The sequence below is a fragment of the Eleutherodactylus coqui genome, chromosome 1 (genome assembly GCF_035609145.1).
Source record: "Eleutherodactylus coqui strain aEleCoq1 chromosome 1, aEleCoq1.hap1, whole genome shotgun sequence".
Taxonomy (NCBI): domain Eukaryota; kingdom Metazoa; phylum Chordata; class Amphibia; order Anura; family Eleutherodactylidae; genus Eleutherodactylus; species Eleutherodactylus coqui.
The window spans coordinates 486,596,594-486,621,956 of record NC_089837.1 but is presented as its reverse complement, the minus strand read 5'-3'; the positions used below and the strand labels follow the sequence as shown (position 1 = coordinate 486,621,956).

At 44.5% G+C, this 25,363-nt stretch overlaps 1 protein-coding gene across 1 annotated transcript; it reads right to left on the bottom strand.

Annotated features, from left to right (window-relative positions):
• Window positions 1-517: 517 nt before the first annotated feature.
• SLC35F2 (solute carrier family 35 member F2) lies at window positions 518-25,076 on the bottom strand. The gene is made up of 8 exons (XM_066586204.1): window positions 24,888-25,076; window positions 18,121-18,296; window positions 16,250-16,377; window positions 14,328-14,487; window positions 11,263-11,419; window positions 6,762-6,814; window positions 5,654-5,808; window positions 518-4,365 (listed from the first exon to the last, which is right to left on the bottom strand). Exons 1-8 carry the CDS (start codon window positions 24,992-24,994, stop codon window positions 4,156-4,158), a joined length of 1,146 nt encoding a protein of 381 aa, XP_066442301.1. The 5' UTR covers window positions 24,995-25,076; the 3' UTR covers window positions 518-4,155.
• Window positions 25,077-25,363: the final 287 nt, after the last annotated feature.

The following is a 25,363-nucleotide window of genomic DNA, read 5'->3' as shown; positions in this document are numbered from 1 at the left end:
GAAGCCATGTGAACGTTCTTAAGGTGGTCAATGATACCGCAGAAAGAGGAATTACTCAGATGAAGAAAGTTTAACGAATCGGTCAGGAACGAACAAAAACAATTCTTGTTGATGGTAGTCGAGCATCACGGAAAAGTCGTCACAAAGCGAACAAAAGAAGGCATTACATCATTCAAAGTTGATTAATATAACACACATTTTGCCTATCATGCTACCTATTAATGTGAGTGCCTAGTTTTAGTATTATTTTAAGTTTGTGATTTCTAGTTTTCCCAATAAAAATAATTAACATTGAAAAATTTTATTTTTTGCCTAGTTTTACAAAACTGATCCAAGCGTGCAACCTCTAAATATTATCCAATTTGGCAGCTATATCTTTTACATCACTGAGACTCGGGGCGTAAGCAAAGTCTGCAAAAAGTTTACATTTTATTTTTTGCCTTACAAAATGAAACACCCTAATCTACATTTTTCACATTAAGTCACAAAAGGGGAGAAAAAAAAAATAACATTCAAATTTTACAAATCTAAGAAATTTATTTTTACAAATACAGCTTTTTTTGGTCACTTCATAAAGATAAAAAAGACAACATTCAGTAAATCAAGAAACTCAAATATTTAACGTCTAAAAAAAGTTTGGAGTGAAAGCCCTCAAGCGTCTGCCCAATACCTTAAGTACGCATTTACTGGATGGCAGAAAATGGAACCATGGATTTGCTGTCAACATACAGCCCACTGGCCTCAGGCCCTCCACAGGTTTTATACATTGCATTTTTATGGTTGACATCAATGGCTTTGACAATGCACTTACTTTGTAATAAACTTGGAGAAGCCTTACAGCCTGTATGTTTAATATCTACCTGGCAGAAATTAATGCAGTTTACATAAAGCCTTAAAAAAAAAATAAAACTGAAAAAAATAAATTCAAGACCTGTCAACAAAAAAATAAACCAAAAACACATGTCCATTGGTTTGGTTTCACACTCTGCGCAAATATTCAGGTCTGTGCAAATTCTAATGGCGAGGTGGCACTGTAGTTGGTTGTTCTCGTAGCATGTGGTTTCCTGGGGAAGTGGGAGGGTAATCAACATCAGACAGCCTAAGGGTCCTCTTAGATGAGACGATTCTTGTTTGAACGAGTGACATCCCCGTTTAGACAGGCAGATACATTGTTGGCTTGTTCAAAGGAGAATCGTTCAATCCTTCATGGTCTAAGCGAATTACTGAAGGCGCGCCATTTACATCCGTTTATGCCAGAAAGTGAATGAAGCGCGAGCAATGTTGTTTGGTTGGTCAGTTGTTGGCTGCGTTTAGACCGAACGATTATCATTCACTTTAACGCGTTTGATTATAATGATTCCATCTAAAAGGCACCTTAATGTATTTGTAAGGGAAAATAAAAAAAATTGTATATCTATATATCTCGAGAGTAAAGGCCCTCCATATACAAGAGTTTAGTCGTCTAAACCCATCGATAGCAGTGCAAAGGTGTAATAATACATATATAATCTAGACATAAAGGCACCTCTCACCCAAACCATATATATTAGACATAGTTCAGGTTTCTGTGTAAGATAAGAGCTACTGTTTCAAGACAACTTCTATACAAACAATATAAAGTTATATTGGTATTCCAGTTGCAACAAGTTATTGCTATCCACTGGATGACGGGTGGGGTTCAAACGCTGAACCCCCACTGATCCCAAGTCCTGGGGGTCTAGTGAGTCCCTGAATGAACAGAGTGCAGGTCAGGCAGGCACACTGCCGCGCCATTTATTTCAGCGAGTGCACCGAAGACTCTCCAGGGCTTTAACTCTGCAATCTCTAATGCTCTCATTGAAGAGAATGGAGTGGCAGTGTGCCTCCAAAACCTGCGTGGAGTTCATTTGGGAGATCAACCCGGCTGCATTTTCTGGCTCAGTATGGATTCTCAACAGTCATACCCCCATCAATCAGCTAGTCATTGCCTATCCCGTGTATAGGGGATACGTTATCGTAACCCAGAATACCCTTTTAAAGTTTTTGCAATACTTTTATATAGCAATATGGATCTTCTAATAAATACTAATAATTATCTCTTCTTTATACAATTACTAGAGGTTTTAAAACACTGTCGATCAGAGTACAATAAATACAGCACAACATTTACAAGATGGGTTCACCATAAAAAATATTTGTCATTTGCTAAAGTAACGTTCATCAAGTCATATTCAGTATATTTTTAAATACAAATATCCTCCATAAACCGAAGCACATGTCATTACTATCAGTCTGTTTGTGTTTGACAGCCCCTTTTTGACAAAAGGCTTGACATAAAAATAATCTAATCACAGGTAGTCATGTTGGTAAGAGCCTGGCGATCAGCAGTAATCTGCTTGGGGAGCTGGGTAGCAAATGTTCATTCCTCTGCAGCACCACCACAGGGGAAATGAAGAATTACATCATTCTTACTGCACACAATGGAATTTCTGGGTCCTCCAGAGAGAAATTCATTTTAGCTATTTTAAACTCCCTGTAAAAAAAATTAAAAAAAAAAATTCGCTAAAGTAAGGATCTTCCCTTATTAACCCAGAATTTTCCAATAGGATACTTGAAAATGGGATTTCTAAAACATTACAATCTCTTTACGAAAGTCACATTTCTATAGTTGTAGAAAACATATTTCATTATAAAGTATAAAACAACCCCCCTTCCTAAACAAAAACTCTTAACCAATGAAAAGTAATAGAAGACCAGCGATCTAACCTACTATTTGCTTTCTGAATTTTAACCGCTTAATGCCACAGGACGCAAGTTTATGTGTTGGAAGGGTAGTAGTCAACGCAACAGGACATCCTGTGGATGTTGTGGGCTGCGCCATCCTATAGTGGAAGCCAGCTGTGACAGAGACAGCATTCTGCTGCAATGTCGGGGATCGCTGCTGTTAACCCACTAGATGCTGCGATCAATGTATATTGCGGCATGTAAAGCGACGTAATTGGTCCTCCGTGATTGCCATGGCAACCAGACACTGGTGTCCCGGCCTGCAATCGCTATTGTAAGCATTTAGACATTGCAATACAGAAGTACTGCAATACATTATCATAGTAATGATAGCTTTTTATGGTTCAAGTCCCCTAAATAGGCATTAAAAAAAATGTAATAAAAATTTCATTAAAAAAAAGTAAAAAAAACAAAACACACCTTTTTTGTGCACTTTCCCGTTGGCATATATAAAAAAATAATGTAAAAAATCTCACATATTTAGCATTAACGTATCCGTAACGACCTGTACAATAAATTGAACACACTATTTATCACACATGGCAAAACCTGTAATAGAAAACCCTAAAAAACAGAGGCAAAATACTTTTGCTTGTTTAACCTGAAAAAAAAAAATCCATATGTACCCCAAAATGGTACCACTAAAAACTACAGCTGATCATGGAAAAGTAAAAAAGTTATGAGACTTTGAATGCAGCGATGTAGTTTTTTTTTTTTTTTAAGTAGGTTTTTAGTGTGCAAAAATGGAAAAAAAACAAACAAAACAATGTTGGTATCGCCATATTCATACTGGCCCGCAGAAAAAAACATATCATTTAAATTGCATGTTTAACGATGTAAAAATAAAAAAGGCAGAATTGATGCGTTTTCTCTCCCTGCCTTTTAAAACACATAAAAGCTTTTACATTATATGTACCCAAGAACCGTACCAATAAAAACTACACTTTACCCCGCAAAAAAACAAGCCCTCACACGGCCGCGGCGACAGAAAAAAAAGAAAAAAAAAAGTTATGACTTTTGAAAAGTGGAGATGAAATAGGCCACGTCACTAAGGGGTTAACGAGTGGAGGTTTTGGACATTTTGGGTTAATGTTGTCCCTGCGATATTAGCATTTATCAAAATTGTTTAAAAAAATTTGCAAATTACATAAAAAATTCAAGAATAAATATTAAGACGCTGAAAAAAAAAAATCTTCATATATTCCATTTAAAGTGTAACCGTATCTGCATAGCAGCCCTCTAAGTGTCCGAGACAAAACGCTGGCCTGCGGGGACGATGGCCTGAAGAGTATATTGGTCAAAAATAAAACTTCTCAAAATATATTTCTTTAAAAACAACTGGAATTTCTTCATATAAAAGCACATATTGTAAAGGGCAATGTGGGGTTGTGTTCAATCCAGGTGCTCTCTGGACAGCTCCTCAGGAAGGTACTGCAGGGGTGTAGCCGGCTCCTGAGGAGTCTCCGCCTCTTTCATAGCGCTATTCACAATGCCTTCATGAGCCTGCGCTGGCGTCGGCTCCGCATGGTAAGTTGCTGTGCTGCAATACATGATGAATCCCACCATGATCATAACAAACGCCAGGATATAGAGGAGAGAGAACTGCAAGAGAAAGAAGAAAAGACCAGAAAAGTTTTACACTCATCCAAAAGTTTAGTATTTGCAGGAAACTAGTCAGTTATCTTTATTTCTGTTCACTTTGGACATTTCCCTTTTGTCTGCGGGGTCGCTATAAAAAGAAAAAAAACAAAACTCGTTTTTGCAATTTTTTCCTTGGAAGGCCGCCTGCAGACGGCCGGGTCAGATCCCGCTGCGAGAATTCTCAGGGGGGAGTACGTCCTTTATTTTTTTCAATAAAAATTTTTTTTTTCAGTCCGCTTATGGGACTTGAACTTGTGATGGTTTACTTCATTTTACAGCATAATAACCAAAAAAGGTCAATCACGGTGGGTTGGTCGGACAGAGCCCTCCACAGAGGGATAAAATGCGAACAGCTGAGCAGAAACCAAACAGACCCTATTATAGTCAATGGGGTCCATTTGGTACCATTTGTTACCATCATAAGACGGATCCATTCGACCAGGGGATTTCAGACTCAGATGTGAAAGCAGCCTTATCCACAAGCATGCTGAGATGCGTCCTCGATAGGGAGGAGCAGCAAGTCACTGAAAGACTTTTGACAGTGGCTTAGCTCCCCTAAGTGCAAAACAAGTGTCAGGCATGTTGAATTTCAGCACGACCAACCATTCTATCCCCAGACATCTGGCATTGGGGGAAAGTCTGGACGTTCACTTAGATGCTTAGCAGGTTCAGCCATGATTCATCTAATGTATGGTCACACTTAAGCCCCATTTACACAGAAGGTGATCAGTGAAAATTCGTTCAAAAGGTAGGGACAATAAACAGTCTGAGCGATCATTTTGCATAGCTGCTAATAGGCAATACTACCTATTAGCAGCTTCATTTGCATGTAAATTAGCCTCTGAGAGCTGTATGCAGAGAACAGCAGGTGGTCTGTTCTCTGCATACAGTTCCTTTGTTCTGCTGAGGGGCTGCAAGCTAAATACAATGTAATTAGCGCTCCTGTGGCGAACACAGCATGCAGTCTCCAGCTGTGTTTTACACTCACCTAAAAATCATCCTTCAGCCAAAGAGTGAAAGATGGGAGCATTTACACACAACCATTATCACTCAAACAATGGTTTTTAAGCGAACTTTAAGTGATAATCGTTGCGTGTAAATGGGGCTTTAGTTTACAATAACTACCAAGTTGTACACGGACCTAATTCTTTGTAGATAGATCTCATCTACAATCACAATGTATTAGGTTACAACAGGAAGACAGAGGAAGAATTCTCCAGGATCAAAGTACAAGAGAGATCGTTCTTACATTGTATCCAAATAAAAAGAGACCAAAGAAGAGGCTGTAGAGGTCAGCAGTCAGGATACCCAGGTTAACAGAGGTGGCACTGGTCACTCTTATCACAAGGGGCATCACACTGTACAGCCCAAACATGCAAAGAGCAAAAGCCGCAAACATCACACCTGTAATACAAAAAAAAAGAAAAAACACAAACTTTACAACTTCCTGTAAATAGAAAAAAAACCCCACACACGAAAACACCCTAAAAAGGTAGTCTGCCTGCGGTTCTGCTGATGAAAACAGCTGACAATGCTTGGCAGGAGCAGGGAAGACGGGATTATATTTATCCAGAACGTTGGTATTAAATGGATGCTTAAAGTGGTTGTCTCACTTGTAGCTGTTCTGCTGCAGGAAGCAGACAGCTCCACACATTGTTCAGTGGCCTGGGTTGGTACTGCAGGGTGTGTCCCATTCAATTCAACTGGTCTGAGCTTGTAGTACCAACCAGGGCCACTGCACAATACATGGAGCTGTCTGCTTCCTGCAGCAAAACAACTACAAGTGAGACAACCTGTTTAATGTATGCCGTAGCCACGAGTGCTCTTAAAGTGGCCTTCTATTTAAAGTTCTCTCCTCGGTGTCCATAGAGCAGCTTCACAGCTCTGACAACTGTAGCTGTTTTACTAAATGCCCATTACTAAGGTCCTACTGCGGCATATTGATATCCAAGGCAGGGACTGCAAAAACCAACTGTGGTATTGCTGACTTATCCTCAGGATAGGTCAGCAATAGCACATTGGCAGGGATCCGCCATTCGAGATCCCCGCCGATGGTCTGGCCTGCTGTCAGTTCAGCGGGTTGGACGTCCACACAAGTGTAATAGGTGGTTTCAGTCTCACGGAAATCATTGAAAGCAAAAACAGTCTATTACACTATGAACACTGACCAGTGGGGTCGCCTACATCGCTGGTCCGGTTCAGGAAGCATAATAGGCAACTTTCAATTGAAATCAATGGGAGTGGAGTTGCCTATTACACTTCTGGCCCTGACCAAGGACAAGTCATCAACCGTACAAAGTGACAAAACCCTTTTAAGAAGTTGGCACCTTGGATACAACTTCGAACCTACTACTTACCTATTCTCCATTCCCACTCAATGTTGATAATAGCGTTATATTCTATAGCCATCCTTCAAAAAAGGAACAGAAAAAGAGGAATTAGACATTTACAGGCAACACATATTGGGAGTCAAACCCAAAGAAATGATAATGCAAGTCTGCAGTTTATAATGAGGTGTCCAAGTAGTCAAGGCATTCACGTAGAGGACACATCGGCTGACACGTCTGTTTTAGTGAAGAATTATATTCCTCCTAATATAATAATTCTGGAGCAACATTTTAGAACTTGCATTTTGCCATTCCTCTGCTATTCCTCTTGGAAATGTAGGACACCTGTCGGGGGAGGGGGGGGGGTATCCATACACACTATCCAATCAGTGCTGCCACTGTAAGACTGTAGGGACAGTCCCCTTTGACAAGGGAGTTGTCGCTCTATTCCTAAATTTCTAGCAGGGACCCTCTTTAAATGGTTGTTAGAGATGATCAAGGGTCTTTACCATTCCACTTTTGTTCATCCTGATGTCTGGCATTGCAGCTCATATCAAGGGTCAGAAGCGTGTCGTTTTTCCTTAAGGAGAACGTCCAAGTTGTGTGTGGAGACACCTAGGGAGTGAGTGGGTCGGGGGATGACATTGTCTCTCCCCAAGGAGAGAACCCAGAAGGGGTACGAGAAGACACCCGAGAGGCGAGTGAGCAGACTTATACGGCCCTGCATGCTCCTCTGGGTAATTTATGCGAATAAGGAAGATGGAACAATACCTCTTCAGCGCCACCTATTGGATGGCAGCATTGCTTCAAATCAATGTACGACTTTTTAACAAGTCTGTAAAATAATGATTGGAAATAGGAAACCAAGCTAGATTCCATACACAGACAGCTGTTTAGGGCGTTTGGCCCTCATCATTATGTGAAACAGCTGTCCAATCATTGTTCTAATTGGTCCTAGGGGGCCAAAACGTTAATTTACTAGTTGCATTTCTCAAGACTCCTGAATGAAGCAGGACTAGCTGCAAGGATAATGGGAGCTGGGGATGTATCACTAGGTAATTTGTGTCTCAGGAGTCTGTAGAAGGTTGGTGACAACGTTGGTGGGATTTGCAACAGTTGTATATCGGTTGTCTCCCGGGTTTCACTGAAACATATAATGCAATTCACAGAGGCAGAGGGATATAGAAGAAAGGCTTTCTCAAAATATTCACTGGGTATATCCCTTAAAATATAACTTTTATTAATCAATAAATATAAAATGATTGGGCCTCACAAAAAACAGACAAACTGGAACTAACAAACACAGAGCAAGAATTTTAAACCCTGGAAAAGGACCAGAGAAAATATATGCAATTGACACCTCTATTACAATGCAGAAGTATCCTGCAACGTGAGACACTCTAATGTACTCTTTTTCAGTCACCATTGGGGATGGAGGTCACCCAATAAAGATTAGAGGACCATATTAGGATGCGTCCTTCACAAAAAGATGAAAGGAGGATGATCGTTCCATCAAGGTAAGTGGTTTACGGAACACCTCCAATGGTGACGTACATTCGGGCTCCTATTGTGTCTCAACAACAAGGATCAGAATTATTAGAGGTGAAATGACAAGAGGCCACCAGGCCTGTGTCTTCTTAGTACACAAACCCTCTTAAATAAGAGATAAAATCTGGTTCTTGACCAGGTAACTGCCCTATCTGGATAATAGCACCGGGCTAAAGATGCTGATGCTGTTAGGTTTATCTAGAGGAGCGAATTCCTCCTTTTCTCATCTAGGAGGACTTAACTACTTAGGGAAGTTCAGGGTTTCATATTCATTGCCTGATAACAGCATTATTTTCAGTGTATGGCACCTTTGTATCATAGATTAGAGAAACGTTATAACTACCAAGGACAATTTCGTGTCGGATGACACCATCATAGATTACGGTTCCTGATGAGTCTGTGTATGACAGAAACGCGTTGAACCAGTACGAACCATTTCTGCATTAATAATTCTCTCAGAAGGTTTTTCTGAATCTCGTCCTGAATGGTTATTGAAGCTACATTCTGCATGAGAACGCATCAGTACCTTAATGGTGGTTCTCTGGTTATTTCTAGCAGAATTTAATTCTTCATTGATTGATAACCTGTGGTTGATAATCTATCAGCCACTTGTGTATTTTTTCTCGGGGGGCATCAGCAGAAGCTTTGCTTGTGGTTTGTCCATTCTAAACAAAACTATATACAGTTCTTTTTTCATCACGGACAAGGACCTATCATAGGCTGCTGCTGGTGTCCTACTGTTTCAGCATCTTTAGCCCGATGCTATTATCCAGATAGGGCAGTTACCTGGTCAAGAACCAGATTTTATCTCTTATTTAAGAGGGTTTGTGTACTAAGAAGACATAGGCCTGGTGGCCTCTTGTCATTTCACCTCTAATAATTCTGATCCTTGTTGATGAGACACAATAGGAGCCCGAATGTACGTCACCATTGGAGGTGTTCCATAAACCACTTACCTTGATGGAACGATCATCCTCCTTTCATCTTTTTGTGAAGGACGCATCCTAATATGGTCCTCTAATCTTTATTGGGTGACATCCATCCCCAATGGTGACTGAAAAAGAGTACATTAGAGTGTCTCACGTTGCAGGATACTTCTGCATTGTAATAGAGGTGTCAATTGCATATATTTTCTCTGGTCCTTTTCCAGGGTTTAAAATTCTTGCTCTGTGTTTGTTAGTTCCAGTTTGTCTGTTTTTTGTGAGGCCCAATCATTTTATATTTATTGATTAATAAAAGTTATATTTTAAGAGATATACCCAGTGAAACATATAATGCGGACCATTTCATAGTACATACACACCGGACAGTTTATGACTTATAAGGGTCGTGCCAAAGGAGAACGCTTTCCACTATTTAAAGGATAGGGAATAACTTACTGATCGGTGGGATCTGATCACTTGGACCCCCTACCAATCTAGAGAACGGCGACTCTGAAGGCCCTCAACATGAATGGATCAGTGGTTGCACATGTGTATTCAACAGGAGCACCATAGATTGCCAGGTTCAAGCACTCGATAGACTCCGAATGAAATGAATGCAGCTACTGTGTGCATGCGCAACCACCAATTCCATTCATGCGGGGACTTCCAGAACCGTTATTCTTGGGATCATTGCAGGTACAATAGTTGGACCTCCATCAATGACAAAGTTATCCCCTATGCTACAGATAACTTTATCTTGGCACCACCTCTTTAACCAGTTCAGGACCACCGAACACACATAAACATCCTGCAATTGTGAAGGGTATACAAAGTGGGCTCAGGACCCAAAGGACGCTTCGTACGTGATGGCCATCAGCTGTTTCCGACAGCTGCTGGTAACGGTCACAATCAGAGTTACCTGTTTAGATGCCATGGTCAAAGCTGAATGTATCTAAACAGTCAGGGAGAGTGACCCCCGTCAGCACTACGGACAGAGCTATCAGCGGGTACAGATGGGCTAGCATAGCAGCCTGGAGCCTACTAAGAACTCTCTGGGCTGCCACGGATAGATGCCTATCAAGCCCTGCCTGTGTCAGGGCTTGAAAGGCAACAACGAAAACCGCTATATTCTGCAATACTTCAGTATTGCAGTATATAGTAGAAGCGATCAAATCTGCTATGAGGACTAAATAAAAGTATAAAAAAATATATTTAACGGTTAGGAAAAAAAAAAAAAACATTAATTTCGGTATCCCAAAAAATGTAAATAAAAATTGGTCAAAAAGATGTACGTTTCCAACAAAACGGTACTGGTAAAAGCTACAGTTCAGCCAGCCTAAATCGACAAAAAAAAAAAAAAGAAGTTACACATTTCTGAATATGGCAACGTAAAAAAAAAGTTTATATAAATTTGGTGTCGCTGCAATCATACTGATCCATAGAACAAAGTTTGTTTGTCATTTATACTGATCTGTGTACTCTGGAAAAACTAAACCCACCAAATATGTCACATTTTTCCCCACTTAAGGCCGCCTGCACACGAGCGGGTCGGATCCGGCAGCGAGAATTCTCGCCGCGGGACCCGACCCGAGAGCCTGCAGGGACGAGCGCGTACTCTCCCGCGCCTGGCGGCCCCAGCTCTTCCACGTGCCGGCTGCGGCGCATGCGCAGACCGGAGCCGGCGGCCGGGTGAGTGCGTGCCCCGCACAAAAATAGGACATGCCGCGGTTTGTTTGCCGCACGACATTTCGCGCGGCCAAACCGCGGCCGTCTGCATAGGAGTGTGTATTGTAATGCACTCCTATGCAAACTTTCAGCGGCGGAAATCCCGCGGCGGGATTTCCGCCCGTGTGCAGGCGGCCTAAAACTACTTTAGTTTTTTGGTACAGTAAATTGTACTATTAACAAAAAAAAAACAAGCAGCCCTCGTATGGCCATATCAATGGAAAATGTTATGGCTGTTGAAAGCCGGGGGGGGGGGGGGGGGGGGTGTGAAATATCTGTGGTTAGTAAAGCAGCGGTGCGAGTATCAGACGGTACACCAGCATAGAGGCCCTTACAGCTGTATGCCACTGATGAACGTGCCAAACAGGCCCAGCATCCCCAGGAATTCCGCACGGCTGAGATTTTTCACAATGTACTCTTCCGAAACATTGGAGACGGCGTACAAGCAGGCGCCCAGGATCACCAGCACATCACCGATTAACATGTCGCTTGCTGGAAAGAGAACACAAAGCATTCAGTACAACTAGAACATTGGCTACAGTATTACTGCATGCCGAGTGCATTTAACGGGGGCTTCCTGCTGTGAGACGTAAAGCTTGTTATGTATCAATTTGTCAACATTCTAAGACCTCTGTTTGCAATAATTGAATGGGAACCTTAAGGCCTCATGTCCACAGGGAAAATCAGGCCCGTCGCAGATACTTCATGCAGAATCCCGCAGCGGGTCCCTCCTTTCCCGCGGAAATGAGGCCTAAAAATAAGAATTACTTACCTGTCCGGACGCTGCGGATCTGGCCTCTGTCGCGGCTGGATCTTCTTTCTTTGGCCCGGCGGATGTGCTCAGCAAGCCGGTAGCGTGCCGCGCGCATGCGCCGTGCACTCTTGTCTTTTTGAACTCCCAAGCCGGAGAGAAGGAATTCAGCTGTTTGTGTGCCGTGGATCCGGACGGCTACCATAGGCTTCAATAGAAGCCTGCGGGACCCGTCCCCGCGGGAGACCCGCACTAAAATGGAGCGTGCTGCGGGTGTTTTCCCGCACACGCAATCCGTGCCTTAAGGTAAAATGACATCCGCAGGTATTTAAATACCTGCGGGTGTCCAATGCATCCCTATGGGGCACGGATCACAAGTGTGGGTGACCCGCTGCGGCTCTGTCCCCATGGACATGAGGCCTAATTGTTTAATTCCAAAAGCCAACGATCAGCTGAGCGTGTGCCACCTGCAGCGAGCGCAGGCATAGGTAAAAACAGCAATCTCCCATGTTAACCTCTTAGATACCACGATCTACGTTGATCACAGCATGTAAAGGGTTCACAGAGTGCTCTCCCTCTGTGACGTCTTCACAGAGGGCCACTGGGTTGCCATTTTAACTGGACGCCTTTGTGAGTGTCTGAAATGACATATGCAACAGCAATAATAAAATGCAATACAGTTGTACTGCAATGTATTACCATAGCAATTACATGATTGCGGGTTTAAGTCCCCTACACGGACATAAAAAACAAAGCAAAACAAAAAGTTAAAAATGTGTGCCCACTTTCCCCTCTTTTGAAAAAATATGCACGTTTGCCATCACCGCATCTATAACAACTTGTACAATAAATTGAACACGATATGTATTCTGTACGACAATAAACATTTTGTTCATTTTGCCTCTCAAAAAAATTCAATAAAAGTGATAAAAAAAGCTGTATGTACTCCTTAAAGCTACCTATAAGAACTTCAGCTCATCACGCAAAAAACTGGCCCTCAGAGCTCTGTTGATGGAAAAAAAAATTTAAAAAGTTACAAGACTTTGAATGCAGCAATGCAAAAATTAATAAATGCATTTCCAAAATAAACAAAAAAGAAAGGATTTTTATTGCGCAAAAGTGGAAAAACCTAAAAGTAAATATATATCATGTTGGTGTTGTCATAATTATAACATGCAGGAAAAAAAATGTGTCACTTATGCTACATGATCAGGCCTGCACACAGGCGGATTAAGGCCGCCTGCAGACGAGCGGGTCGGATCCGGCAGCGAGAAATCTCGCCGCGCGATCCGACCCCAGAGCCTGCAGGGGCGAGCGCGTACTCACCCGCGCCTGGCGGCCCCGGCTCTTTGATGTGCCGGCTGCCGCGCAGCCGGCGCATGCGCAGACCGGAGCCGGCGGCCAGGTGAGTGCGTGCTCCGCACAAAATTAGAACATGCCGCGGTTTGTTTGCCGCGCGAGATTTCGCGCGGCCAAACCGCGGCCGTCTGCATAGGAGTGCGTATTGTAATGCACTCCTATGCAGACTTTCAGCGGCGGAAATCCCGCGGGAAATCCCGCGGCGGGATTTCCGCTCGTCTGCAGGCGGCCTTAAATTGTGGAATCCTGGATGGGCGTCCGCTCTGAGTTCGGCAGCAAATACCGTAGCATGCAATGGAAAAGGGATTCTTCCTGCACACGAGCGGAAACTAATTGCGATTTCCACTCGTAGAGGAAAATTCACAGCATACTTTATTTTTGAGCGGATTCCGCGCAGACGGCTCCCATTGAAGTCAATGGAGGCCATCCAACCCTTGTCCCTTCTGCAATTAACATTGCGAAAAGGTTGCGGGCACCTGCGGCATCGCCTAGCGACGGTGAGGGTGCATCTGTACTGTGCATGTCCGACGACTAGCCGTCTGGACCATCCACAGTACGGAAAAAGACGACTGAAAGGTACACAGGGTCGCCGAAACGGAAGAAACAATGGCAGACTTGAGGTCGTTTTACTCCCTGCACTACAATTAAAAAAAAAAAAAATTATATTATATAATATCATGCATTATATGTACCTCAAAACAACTAGTCGCGCCAAAGACAAGCCCTCATATGGCCATGTCGATGGAAAAATTAAGGTTATGGCTTTTTGAAAAGTGGACATGAAAATCCCCTCAAAAATCATTGAGGACCAAAATGGGCCGTGTCACTAAGGGGTTAAATGAAGAAGCCGACAACCCAGAATGCTCACATTCTAGGCAATCCTCTGAACTGCGCAGCAAACCCTCAGAACAGGAGCGATTTGTGCTAATGCATTTAGCTCATGGATGATAGAATTGTAACAAACCCTCAGCTGTGAGATGAATGAAGGTCACTGAATGTAAACAAGAAAGTTCCTATTCCCGGCAACTGCTCATTATACAGTGACTGACTACATTTCCATAAACCCGGGCCGCTCCCTTATTTAGTGACACAGCAACCTCCTTATTACACAGCTATATAGCCGGCCTCTGTGCTGGCGGTAAAGAAGCAGGAATTCTAAAGTCTTCAAATGCATATATCACAGCCACAAATTCTGAGGCAAAAGATTATCATTTCTAGTATGCTTAGAACAAGGCATACTTCTCATGCAAGCATGTTCACAGAAACAGGGAACCACATCACGTTGCTAACCTTTGCCTTCTTCTCTTCCGGAGAGAACGTCTGCACCAACCATGGTCCCGACACCCAACAGGCAGACCACAACTGCAATATAATGGATCAATCTGTACCGGGAGTGAAGAATAAACCAAGAAAGAACCATAAGAACAGGGATCCCAACGCAGTCCAGAAGCTGAAAGATAAAGAGTGACGAGTCAAAACCGTTGAGTCATCTGACATCGGGAACCACCGCCTATTCTAAGAAAGATTGGGCCATACCTCTGATCCAGCGTTGCCTTCCCTTCTAGGTTTTACCTGCACAGCGGCGCTCCCAACTACTCACCTGTGCAGACAACTACAGAGGGGCCCATTAACACGAATGGTCTGTGCTGCACTACCCTGCACAGTGGGTTTTCGTGAAAGATGTAAAAAAAAAAAAAATTTGAATCTGGATCAACTTTACTAATCGGAAGAGTCCACAAATCGTCCCGCTGACTATAAATAAACTTTCAATTTATGGACTCTATTCTGAGTAGTAACGTTGTGCCAGATATCATATAATTGCTTTGATCTTCCATGAAAGTTTTCCTCGCTGCCCCCCCTCCCCTTCCCTCCCCCTTTTGGAAGACTGTGACTAGAGATGAGCGAGCGTACTCGTTAAGGCAAATTACTCGAGCGAGTATCGCCATTTTTGAGTACATGCCTGCTTGCCCGAAAAGATTCGGGGGCCGGCGGAAGATATATCTCTCTCTCCCCCTGCTCACCCCTGCTGGTCCCCGAATCTTTTCAGACGAGCAGGCATGTACTCGAAAATGGCGATACTCGAGCGAGTAATTTGCTTTATCGAGTACGCTCGCTCATCTCTAACCGTGACCTTGAGACGACATCACTTTACGCACTCATCATACCCAATACTTGCATTGTTAAGCTGCACATATGGACTTGAGGCCCATAAAGATATCGACTGACAGGGATACATATTCTACCCAGGTGGTGCCAAGTACATCTCTTTCACAAACCATTTGTCCTGCACAGTGGGTAGTTGTGGCACCACTACAGGGAAAAACAATGAGCCAGGACTGTGGCCCCTTCACTCAGGATCGGTCGACATCCCAGAGTATGGACCCCCACAATCATAAAGGGATAGCATGCCTTACTGAAGGAAATATCCCCTTAGAGGGGTTATCCAGGCAGTGCCCGCCAGGATACAACAGGGTCAGAGAGGAAGTACTGCTCTGACCCGTGTAGTGGTAGTCGCTTGTAATTGCAAGCGCAGCTCTCACTGACATCCATAGGAGCTGCACCTGTAATTACAAGTGCTTGCCACTACACAGGGTTTGGAACAGCGCTTCTGCTCCAACACTGCTGCATCTCGGACTTATATCAGAGGCCACTATGTTTTTCGATGACAGTGCACTATGAGAAAGACTTCAATGAACCCACTCCAAGTTTTGGGGGAAAACTATAGATGCAAAACACTGACCAAATCCGCCGTATGATTGCGGCCTTACAGTTCATTTCTAGGTGCAGGACCCTCCATTTCCTCTCGTCATTAACTTACAAAGTGCCGTTCCTTTTTTAATTATTTTTCTGCGGTGCTTATATAGTACAAATGTATTCCGCAACGCTACAAAAATTGTCCCCACCGGGTTCACAATCCAATATTCAATCTCAGACATAGATGGGTTGATTTAATATGAATCCAATGAATCTATCAATATGTTTTTGGAATGTTGGAGGAAACCAGATAACTAGAAGGACACCAACACCCACATGAGGAGAACATACAAACTAGATCATGTAGGTGTTAATCTTGGTCAAATATGAACCCCATTGATACAAGCCAACAATGCTAACCACTGCGCCACCATCCACGGAAGACAACTTCGCCTCATTAAAATGATATGAAGGATGTGGATGGAGAAAGGGCCAAGTAGACCTGCATGTGTTCTTACCTGGACACTAGTGATGGTCGTAAACTGATAGGCTTTAACGATAGAATAGTTAGCTTCAACGTCAACGATAGCCAAGAGTATATACTTCCACCACTTGTTCCTCAGGATATGTAACAGCCCATTCTCTCCTGTTAGAAAGAAAACATTCAGACATCCCGAATTTTTTCTTCTCCATCTATTTTATTTTTCACATCAGTCAACCGGAGATTCTGTACATCTGGGTAACGCTGGTTTGGAAATTCAGGGCTTTGATGAGAGTAAAGGCTTCTAAAAGTTGAAACCACCATCCGCTGGACGTCAGAGTTGTTCTACTATGATGGATCCCTTGGTGGGAGGAATTGTATACAGGAAACCAAACTATAATATACTCATTGTCAAGAAATATCAAGCACCTAGAAGTCGTCGGAATAGTCGGCTGTGCAAACACTACTATTGTATTGAAATAGGGGTCCAAGAACCAGACGGAGGTATATTTCGGTGTGGCTGTGGGACCGATTTTTTAAAGAATGATTGGAAGATTCAACGCTGTCAGAATCAGTCAGGAATCTCCAGGTGATTGATGAGGGCTATAACCGTGACTCTTGAGGAAGGAGACTAACTCGCAATTGCAGGCGCAGCTTTCGTTGATTTAAAAACGAGAGCTGCACTTGCAATTATGAATGCGGGCTGCTATACAGGGGTCGGAGCAGTGCTTCGGCTTCAACCCCGGTGTATCCTGACGGCTCTTGCCTGAATAATCCCTTTAAGGGGTTACAATTAAAAACAAACGACGGGTAATAGTGCTGTAAGGAAGTAGTCATTAAAGGGGTTGTCTCGCGAAAGCAAGTGGGTCTATACACTTCTGTATGGCCATATTAATGCACTTTGTAATGTACATTGTGCATTAATTATGAGCCATACAGAAGTTATCAAAAGTTTTTCACTTACCTGCTCCGTTGCTCGTTCCCATGGAGCCGACTAATTTTCGGCCTCTAATGGCCAAATTAGCCGCGCTTGCGCAGTCCGGGTCTTCTGCTGTCTTCAATGGGGCCGCTCGTGCAGAATGCCGGCTCCGTGTAGCTCCGCCCCGTCACGTGCCGATTCCAGCCAATCAGGAGGCTGGAATCGGCAATGGACCGCACAGAAGCCCTGCGGTCCACAGAGAGAGAGGATCCCAGCGGCCATCTTCAGCAGGTGAGTATGAAGACGCCGGACCGCCGGGATTCGGGTAAGTACTACCCGGTTTGTTTTTTTAACCCCTGCATCGGGGTTGTCTCGCGCCGAACGGGGGGGGGGGGGGGGGGGGGGGGGGGGTTAAAAAAAAACAAAAACCTGTTTCGGCGCAGGACAACCCCTTTAAATATGAGCCATACAGAAGTTATTCACTTACCTGTTCCGTTGCTGGCGTCCCCGTCTCCATGGCTCCGTCTAATTTCAGCGTCTAATCGCCCGATTAGACGCGCTTGCGCAGAAGGGTCTTCTCCCTTCTGGTCGGTCCGGGCACGAGCGGCGTTCTGGCTCCGCCCCCTTCTACGCATCATCGTGTAGTTCCGCCCCGTCACGTGTGCCGATTCCAGCCAATCAGGAGACTGGAATCGGCAATGGACCGCACAGAGCCCACGGTGCACCATGGGAGAAGACCCGCGGTGCATCGTGGGTGAAGATCCCGGCGGCCATCTTGGAGGAAAAGAAGGAAGAAATTGCAGAGAGGGGATTCGGGTAAGTAACATTTTTTTTTTTTTATTTCAACACATCCCTTGGGTTTGTCCTGCGCTGAACTATGCAAACAAAAAAAAAAACGTTTCGGCGCGAGACAACCCCTTTAATTATATCGATCAGATGTTCCCACTAGATGAACTACACAATATGTAAGTGATTAATAACCGACTTACCCGATCTGAAAGCCAACCAGACAGTGTAAACCAGAAAGAGCAGGCAGTAATTGATGAAGCTCTGCAACATCGGAGTGTCCACCTTATAGGTCTCTGCAAGAAGCTGACTGGTCACTGCGGTCCCACATATAAAGAGAGATAGCATCTGACCCAAGACGACCGTCTTCAAGACATACCTGAAAATCGAAGATCATGACTGAGGGGCATGGGTTCAGAGGGAATGTAGAGATGGAGCAAAATGGTCATTAATATACAATTATTCTAGTAGCATAAGATCACATGGACACATACAGCCTAAAGTCCTAAAAGTTGTCTAAAAAAAAAAAAAAACTTCTTTCAGCAAACTTTTGACATTGCATGGTGGCATCAGAAGTTTAGAATGTTGGGGGTCAAGATGCCAAAGCAAAAGCAGTCATGTGAACATTGTGACCGATCGGCCCTCCTAGAAGCAGTGTACGGGCTCAATAGAAAGTTTATCAATCCATACTCCACTTACTAATAACAGCCAAAAGGGTACAGAACTCAACTGAGTGCTAGCACCCCTTCACTTTAGTGGTCAGTGAGGTTTTCAGCACCTGGACCTCCACTGATCAAAACCTTACAGATATCAAAAGTTTGTTGAAAAGTTTAATTGCCTTTAAAATAGAGTTTTCTGGGACTCTTGGCTTTTTTTTTCTTCTGATGACCGATCCACATTCTAGCTTATGCATAGATGATCAGTGATGGTCCATAGCTTGGGTTCCCCACCAATCAGCGGATTCTCAGTGCTACTATCAATGTGCACAGCACTTCGACGCAGATAGCGCTGGCAACCTTGCAGCAGCCTGGTTTGCTACTACCGGCACAGCTCCCATTGAATCAATGGGCGTTGCGCCTGTAATACCAGCACAAGCTGCTGCACTACGGACATCGCTGTTGGCTTCCTGTGCTGTTCATGCTGACAGCGGTACTGGAAATCAGCTGACCGGCGGGAATCCCGAGCTAAGGAACCCCACTAATCATCTACTGATGACTTATCCTGTGGAGAAGTCATCAAAAGCAAAAACATCCAAAGTCCTAGAAAACTCCTCAAAAAGGACATCTGTCAGCATCCCGGCAGCTACTAAAACGCCATGCAGCTGAGAGAAACCGAACGGACCCTATTATAGTCGATGTGGAGGAGCCCTTACAGGACTTAGCGGCTGAACCTTATTAGGAAGTGAAATTCACATTCGAGTGGCTTTTGTTTTCTCCTTTTAACGCCATGGGATATCTATAAGAAAAAGTTTTAATGTATGGAAGTCAGATGCAGAGAGGAAACCCAGCACATCGGACACTTGGCGGCCGCATCGCCTTTATAGTCCTGATAGTAATGTCAAGGAGACGAGAAGTAAACGCCTTTATCATTCAGTGCACACAGCGAGGGGGATCCGCCCGGAATAACCGGATTTCCTGCCTCAGACTGCTAAATCCTGACTCCACAGGTGAGATCAGTCACTGTTGTGCGAGACGGACACAAAACAAGGCAGCGGGACGCAGCAGAAGAGCGTATCCTTCCCGTGCAAACAGGGAAATAAAAGCAGAGCTCTCTGCTAGAAAGGTTGAAGGAACATTTTGGCTGCTGCAAAAAAGAAAGTCCGGCCGGGTTGGAGCCGCATTAGGGTTTAGTTCAAGGTTTCTGTCTCTCTGAGCTGTTTTCGGAAGAGAAAGGCAAATAAAGCGGATCCGTTTTTTCTCCCCATTGGTTTCACTGGGGTTTCATAGAAATGAGAATTTCACAAAATTTCTGTGTCAGAATTCCGTGCGCGGATTTTGCTCATTGACAGCAAAAGCCGCTTCTGAAAGACAGATTTTGATACGAATTTTAGAACCACAATTTGCCACAGAAAAATCTGCGACGAGTCGATCGTGTGAACATACCCTGAGGGCGTATTCACACGGGCAATATTCCTGTGTGAATTCCTCTGATTCCGAATTGTAGAAAAAAAAAAAAAACTCACTTGGGAATGAATGGTTTAAAACACACAAGCGAATTCTCTCCAAATTAGAGAAATCACTGCATGTTCTGTTTTTTGTGCAATTCTTCATGATTTTCTATGTGAGTAGACGCTAATGTGTGTCTATACCCGGTTTTCTCTGACAATAAGTGCCAGCCTAGTTTTCAGGGAGGCTTGAAATATAAGCCCTACCCTGAAAATAAGCCCCAGTTACACTGCCTTAAAGAAAAAAAACATAGCCTACAAGACTCTGTCCAGGTCCCTCCCATTGCTTTCTAGAAGTTCAGCGCAGTTCCCGCAAATCCTTGGCCGCTTGTACATCACTTCCTGGTTACGGGATTCATAAATCCCACCTCTAAGAAGCGATTGCAGCAATTGGTTCTTCCACTGCTGCTCAGCCAATCAATGCAGCACTGGATGAACCAATCACAGCCATCGCATTGGGTCATCCAGTGCTGCACTGATTGGATGAGCAGTGGTCAAAGAACCAAATCACAGCCATCGCTTCCTGGAGGAGGGATTTATGAATCCCGTAACCAGGAACTTATGGTGTATGAGCAGCAGAGGACTGCGGGAAACAAATTGCAGCTGGACCGAGCCTGACAAGTAAGTATAATTTGACCTCCCCCGAAAATAAGACCAAGTGCTTCTTTTGGGACAAAAAAAAATAATATAAGATAGGGTCCTATTTTCGTGGACACAGGGTAGATGCACTATATACAGAGAGAGCTGTCCCAGCACATATACTGCTGCCGCGGTCTTCAACCTACCCAACTCATAAGGTATTTACGGTAATGCAATGATTTTAAAAGGGGTATTCCGAAACTTTGTGTTTTTCCTATTGAAGACTGACAGACCATCAATAGATGATGGGTGGGTATCCGCAATCAGTTGATTCCCGGGCCTCGGTCACTTGTGTCAGCAGAATGTACCGTGTCAGCAGAATGTGCCGACCGTAGTGCAGCGACACGGGAGGGTATTGCAGGCACCACTCATTGAATTCTATGTAATACCAACCTGAGCCGCTGCGCTATGGTCGGTGCATTCTGCTGACTGAAGTGACTGCGGCCCCCAGGAACCAGCTGATCTGTGTTCATATCTGCGTTACGAAACGTCATCCGGCGGTTCTATCACAAATCCGAAACAAAATGGCAGAAGAAAGACCTGCAGGAAGGACTTTGTCGTCCGGTAAAATGCTGGCCGGCTGAAAGGATACCAAACGGTCATCATTGTAGTCAATGAGGTCCATTTGGCACCATTCGACCAGGAGATTCCCCTTTCCTTCTCCCATAACATAGCAGAAAAACGGGACCCCTGACCACAGATGTGACCATGGCCCAACGCTGAACACGTTTGGTCTGCCTGTGCCCCCTACCCACTTTGCACCAATAGTGCCCGGGATCGGCACTCTTGGACCACTTTTTAAAACAGACAAATTGAGATATACATTATGAGCCAGATGAACTCAGGGATCAGGACTGTGGAGTCAGAAGAAATGTATCAACTCCGGCTTATAAAGAGATACAACATAGATCCTGTGTATTATAGGCACAGTATAAGAAATACAGCGCAGAATTAGTTACATATTTACTTTTTTCCCCACTTACTAAACAAATAATATTTTGCAGATTTACAATTAAGGGCTCATGCCCACGGCGTGACGGGTCCGCAAATGGAGTACCACAGCAGAGTCCGTCACGCCCCCCCTCCCCCCCAAAGACCCCATACTCACCTCCAAATCCGCTGTGCAGCTCCCGCATGACTCGCTGGCAGTGTCATATGACACGTATAGCGTGACGGCCGGCTTCCATTGACTACAATGGGCGCCGGTCGTGTGTATTCCCGCGGCATGTCCTATTTGTGCGGGAATACGTACGATAGAATTCTGCATAATAATAGAAGGTATAATAGAAATCTGGACGTGGGCATTAGCTCTAAGGGTGTATTCACACGGACAAGTACCAGGCATGACTTCTGTCCCATAGCCATACGGACATAACGCACGCATGTTGGCACATTGATTTCTGTGTGTTTATGCGATTTTCCTTTCGCAATGAGATTGAACAATCACTGCATGGCGCTCGCCCGTGTGCCTGCATCTAGGAAAAGTTTTGTACAGTGATACCTTGGGTTAGGATTGCCTCAGCTTACAAGCTTTTTGACTTGAGAGCAGGCTCTCTCCCGAATTTTTGCTTTGACTTAAAGGGGTTGTCCCGCGCCGAAACGGGGTTTTTTTTTTTCAAACCCCCCCCCCGCCCCGTTCGGCGCGAGACAACCCCGATGCAGGGACTTAAAAAAAAAACAGCACAGCGCTTACCTGAATCCCCGCGCTCCGGTGACTTCTATACTTACCGGTGAGGATGGCCGCCGGCATCTTCTCCCTCCGTGGACCGCAGCTCTTCTGTGCGGTCCATTGCCGATTCCAGCCTCCTGATTGGCTGGAATCGGCACGTGACGGGGCGGAGCTACACGGAGCCCCATTGAGAACAGAAGAAGACCCGGACTGCGCAAGCGCGGCTAATTTGGCCATTAGACGGCGAAAATTAGTCGGCTCCATGGGAACGAGGACGCTAGCAACGGAACAGGTAAGTGAAAAACTTTTTATAACTTCTGTATGGCTCATAATTAATGCACAATGTACATTACAAAGTGCATTAATATGGCCATACAGAAGTGTATAGACCCACTTGCTGCCGCGGGACAACCCCTTTAAGAGCAAAAACTTGGGTTAAAAGCCTTGCTCTCAAGGGAGCTGCCGCTGCTGCCGGCAACCCCTGCAGTGATTTTCAGGGAAGGGCTTTAAATATAAGCCCTTCCCTGAAAAATCATCCCTAGCTGTAGTAAAAAATATATACTCACCTGTCCGCCGGGGCTCAGGTGTGTCTAGCCGCCCCTTGTTCTTCCTGCATTTTTAATCCCCGCCTGATGAAAAGCTTCAGAGCAGTGCAGGGAGAACAAGCAGATGCTAGATGCGCCTGAGCCCCGGCAGACAGGTGAGTATATATATATTTTTTACTACCACTAGGGATGATTTTGAGGGAAGGGCTTATATTTAAAGCCCTTTCTCATCGCGGCGCTAGAAAACACCGTGATCGAGTGCGTGTCTGTGAGGCCCCATTGATTTCAATAGGAGAGTTATACCGCGATTACAGCGGCATTCAGAACACCACGTTAATCGCAGTAAAAACGCCCATGTGAGGGAGACGTGAGGAGCGCGATGGTTTTATCATAATAGTGATGAAAAGCCTGATTTTACTATTGCAGTACAGTTTGGCCCCTCCCACACCTGCGGTTGGGCTCCGTTAGAGCTTTCCGTTTCTCTATTCCGTTTTTGGAACAGATCTGTGGTTTTTCAATTAATAGTTCATAGAAAAGTAAAAAAATGTAAATGTCTCCGTTAGAATCCGTTCGGTTTACAGCTATTGGTCCAGAAAAACGGAGGTCAAATGGAACCGACTCAAAAGGAAATAGTTCTGCTTCTTCTGTTTGACTTCCGTTGTCCTTAATGGACCAATAGCGCCGCAGACTGTTTCTTGGTCCTCCAAACAAAAAAGAAACAAAAATGGAAATCAAACGGAACGGACTTAAACGGAAACATTTCAGTTTTTATTTTCCATCGACGATTTCAATAAGAAATAAAAAAAAACTAAAACAGATCCGTTTAAATTTTGTTTAACTTCAGTTTCTCTCGTCCAAAAATGGAACAGGGCAATGGAGCAATGAAAAGGGAACTAAATTTATCACTTAACCCCTTAAGGTCCAAGAGCAGTAAATTTACAGCACTTGATCCTGAACTTTAATCCCGGCCGATAGAAAAAGTATGGCGTGGGATTAAAGCTCCTGCAATCCAACAGAAGCAGGTCAGGTTTTGGCTGTTCGTTACAGCAGAAGACCCAGAGGAGAAGGCAGAAGTGATTTTTATCGGCTTCTGCCTCCTCCTTTCCAGGCTACATAGCGCTCAATGAGTGTTATGTAGTGCAGAGAGAAAGCGGAAATGTTACTCCGGCGATCACGTGATTCGTGGGTGCCCCTTGCGAAGGCAGAGTTGCAGGGTCCTAGCAGACCCAGATCAGCTCTGTGATTAGTGGTTACTGTCACTACAAGGTGATGTTTCCCCTGTATCTGGGGCTCCTATGGATGCTACTCCTATGGACGCTCCACCTACAGTGGAAAAGCGTGCAATTAGGCAAAAAAAGTTTAAAAAAAAAAAAAAAAAGATGAAAAACTATGTGAATGATCCCACGGGGGCACATAGATTAAAAAAAACTGCTACAAAAATAAATATAGGGCAGTAAAACCACCACATGGGTAAAATACCTAAATAGCGTCTGGTGTTTAAGGGGTTAAAAAAAAACATGCGTCATATATGGCAGCAGGAAAACAGAATCCCCTGGATGGATGGATCCATCTGATAATGGAACTAAACTGTGCCAAACGACCCCATTGATTATAATGGGGGCCCCCGCTTCCTGCTCCGGTCCGGTACTTTTATACTAAATGAGAAAGTCCTGCGTGCACAAAGTTTTTTGCTCGGTACTTCCTCCTGGATCGGTGACTTTGGACACCGACACCGCCGCAGATGTGAACAGAGCCTTATATGATGGAGGCTGGAAACATTGGGGAGACTGAGGCACCACAGCCATGGAGTCAGCCCAGAGATAAGCCAAGGAAACTACACAACTTAGGTGGCAGCACTAGAAGTCTATGGATGATGGATGCACTACAATATACACAGATGGTAATATATGCACAGACCAGTATTGCAGTGTGAGGACTGCAGTATATAGTTACCAGGTAAAAACCTTCTTCCATAGCCGAGACAGCAGATGGCCGAGTCCGGCGCGCCGGGCAGCAGGTGGATGACCCAGTGATGGTTGACGCGCTTCTCCATCATCCATCCTGTAGGGATCATGTAGGTCCTGAGCTCTGCAGGCACGCTGTGCGCGAGCAGCAGTGCCCGGCAGTGGGAGTCACCAGGGGGCGCAGCGTCCTCCCCGCACCGCTCACCATGTGGATCAGGTTTCACAGCGGCATCGCAAGGCGGAGTGCTGGCCAGACAGCAGCTATCGATTGCAGAGTGTGAAGCACACATGGACAAGGTGGAGTTACCGCACGTGGAATCATCGTTCAGCGCAGTGAGGAGACGCGCGGCAGCTACTGCGCATGCGTGTGTGAGGGAAGCGAGGAAGCTCTGTGTGGTGCAATGTAACAGACACTCACATGAAAGTAGCAAGGAGAGTGTGAAGTGTGGAGTCACCTGAAGTTCA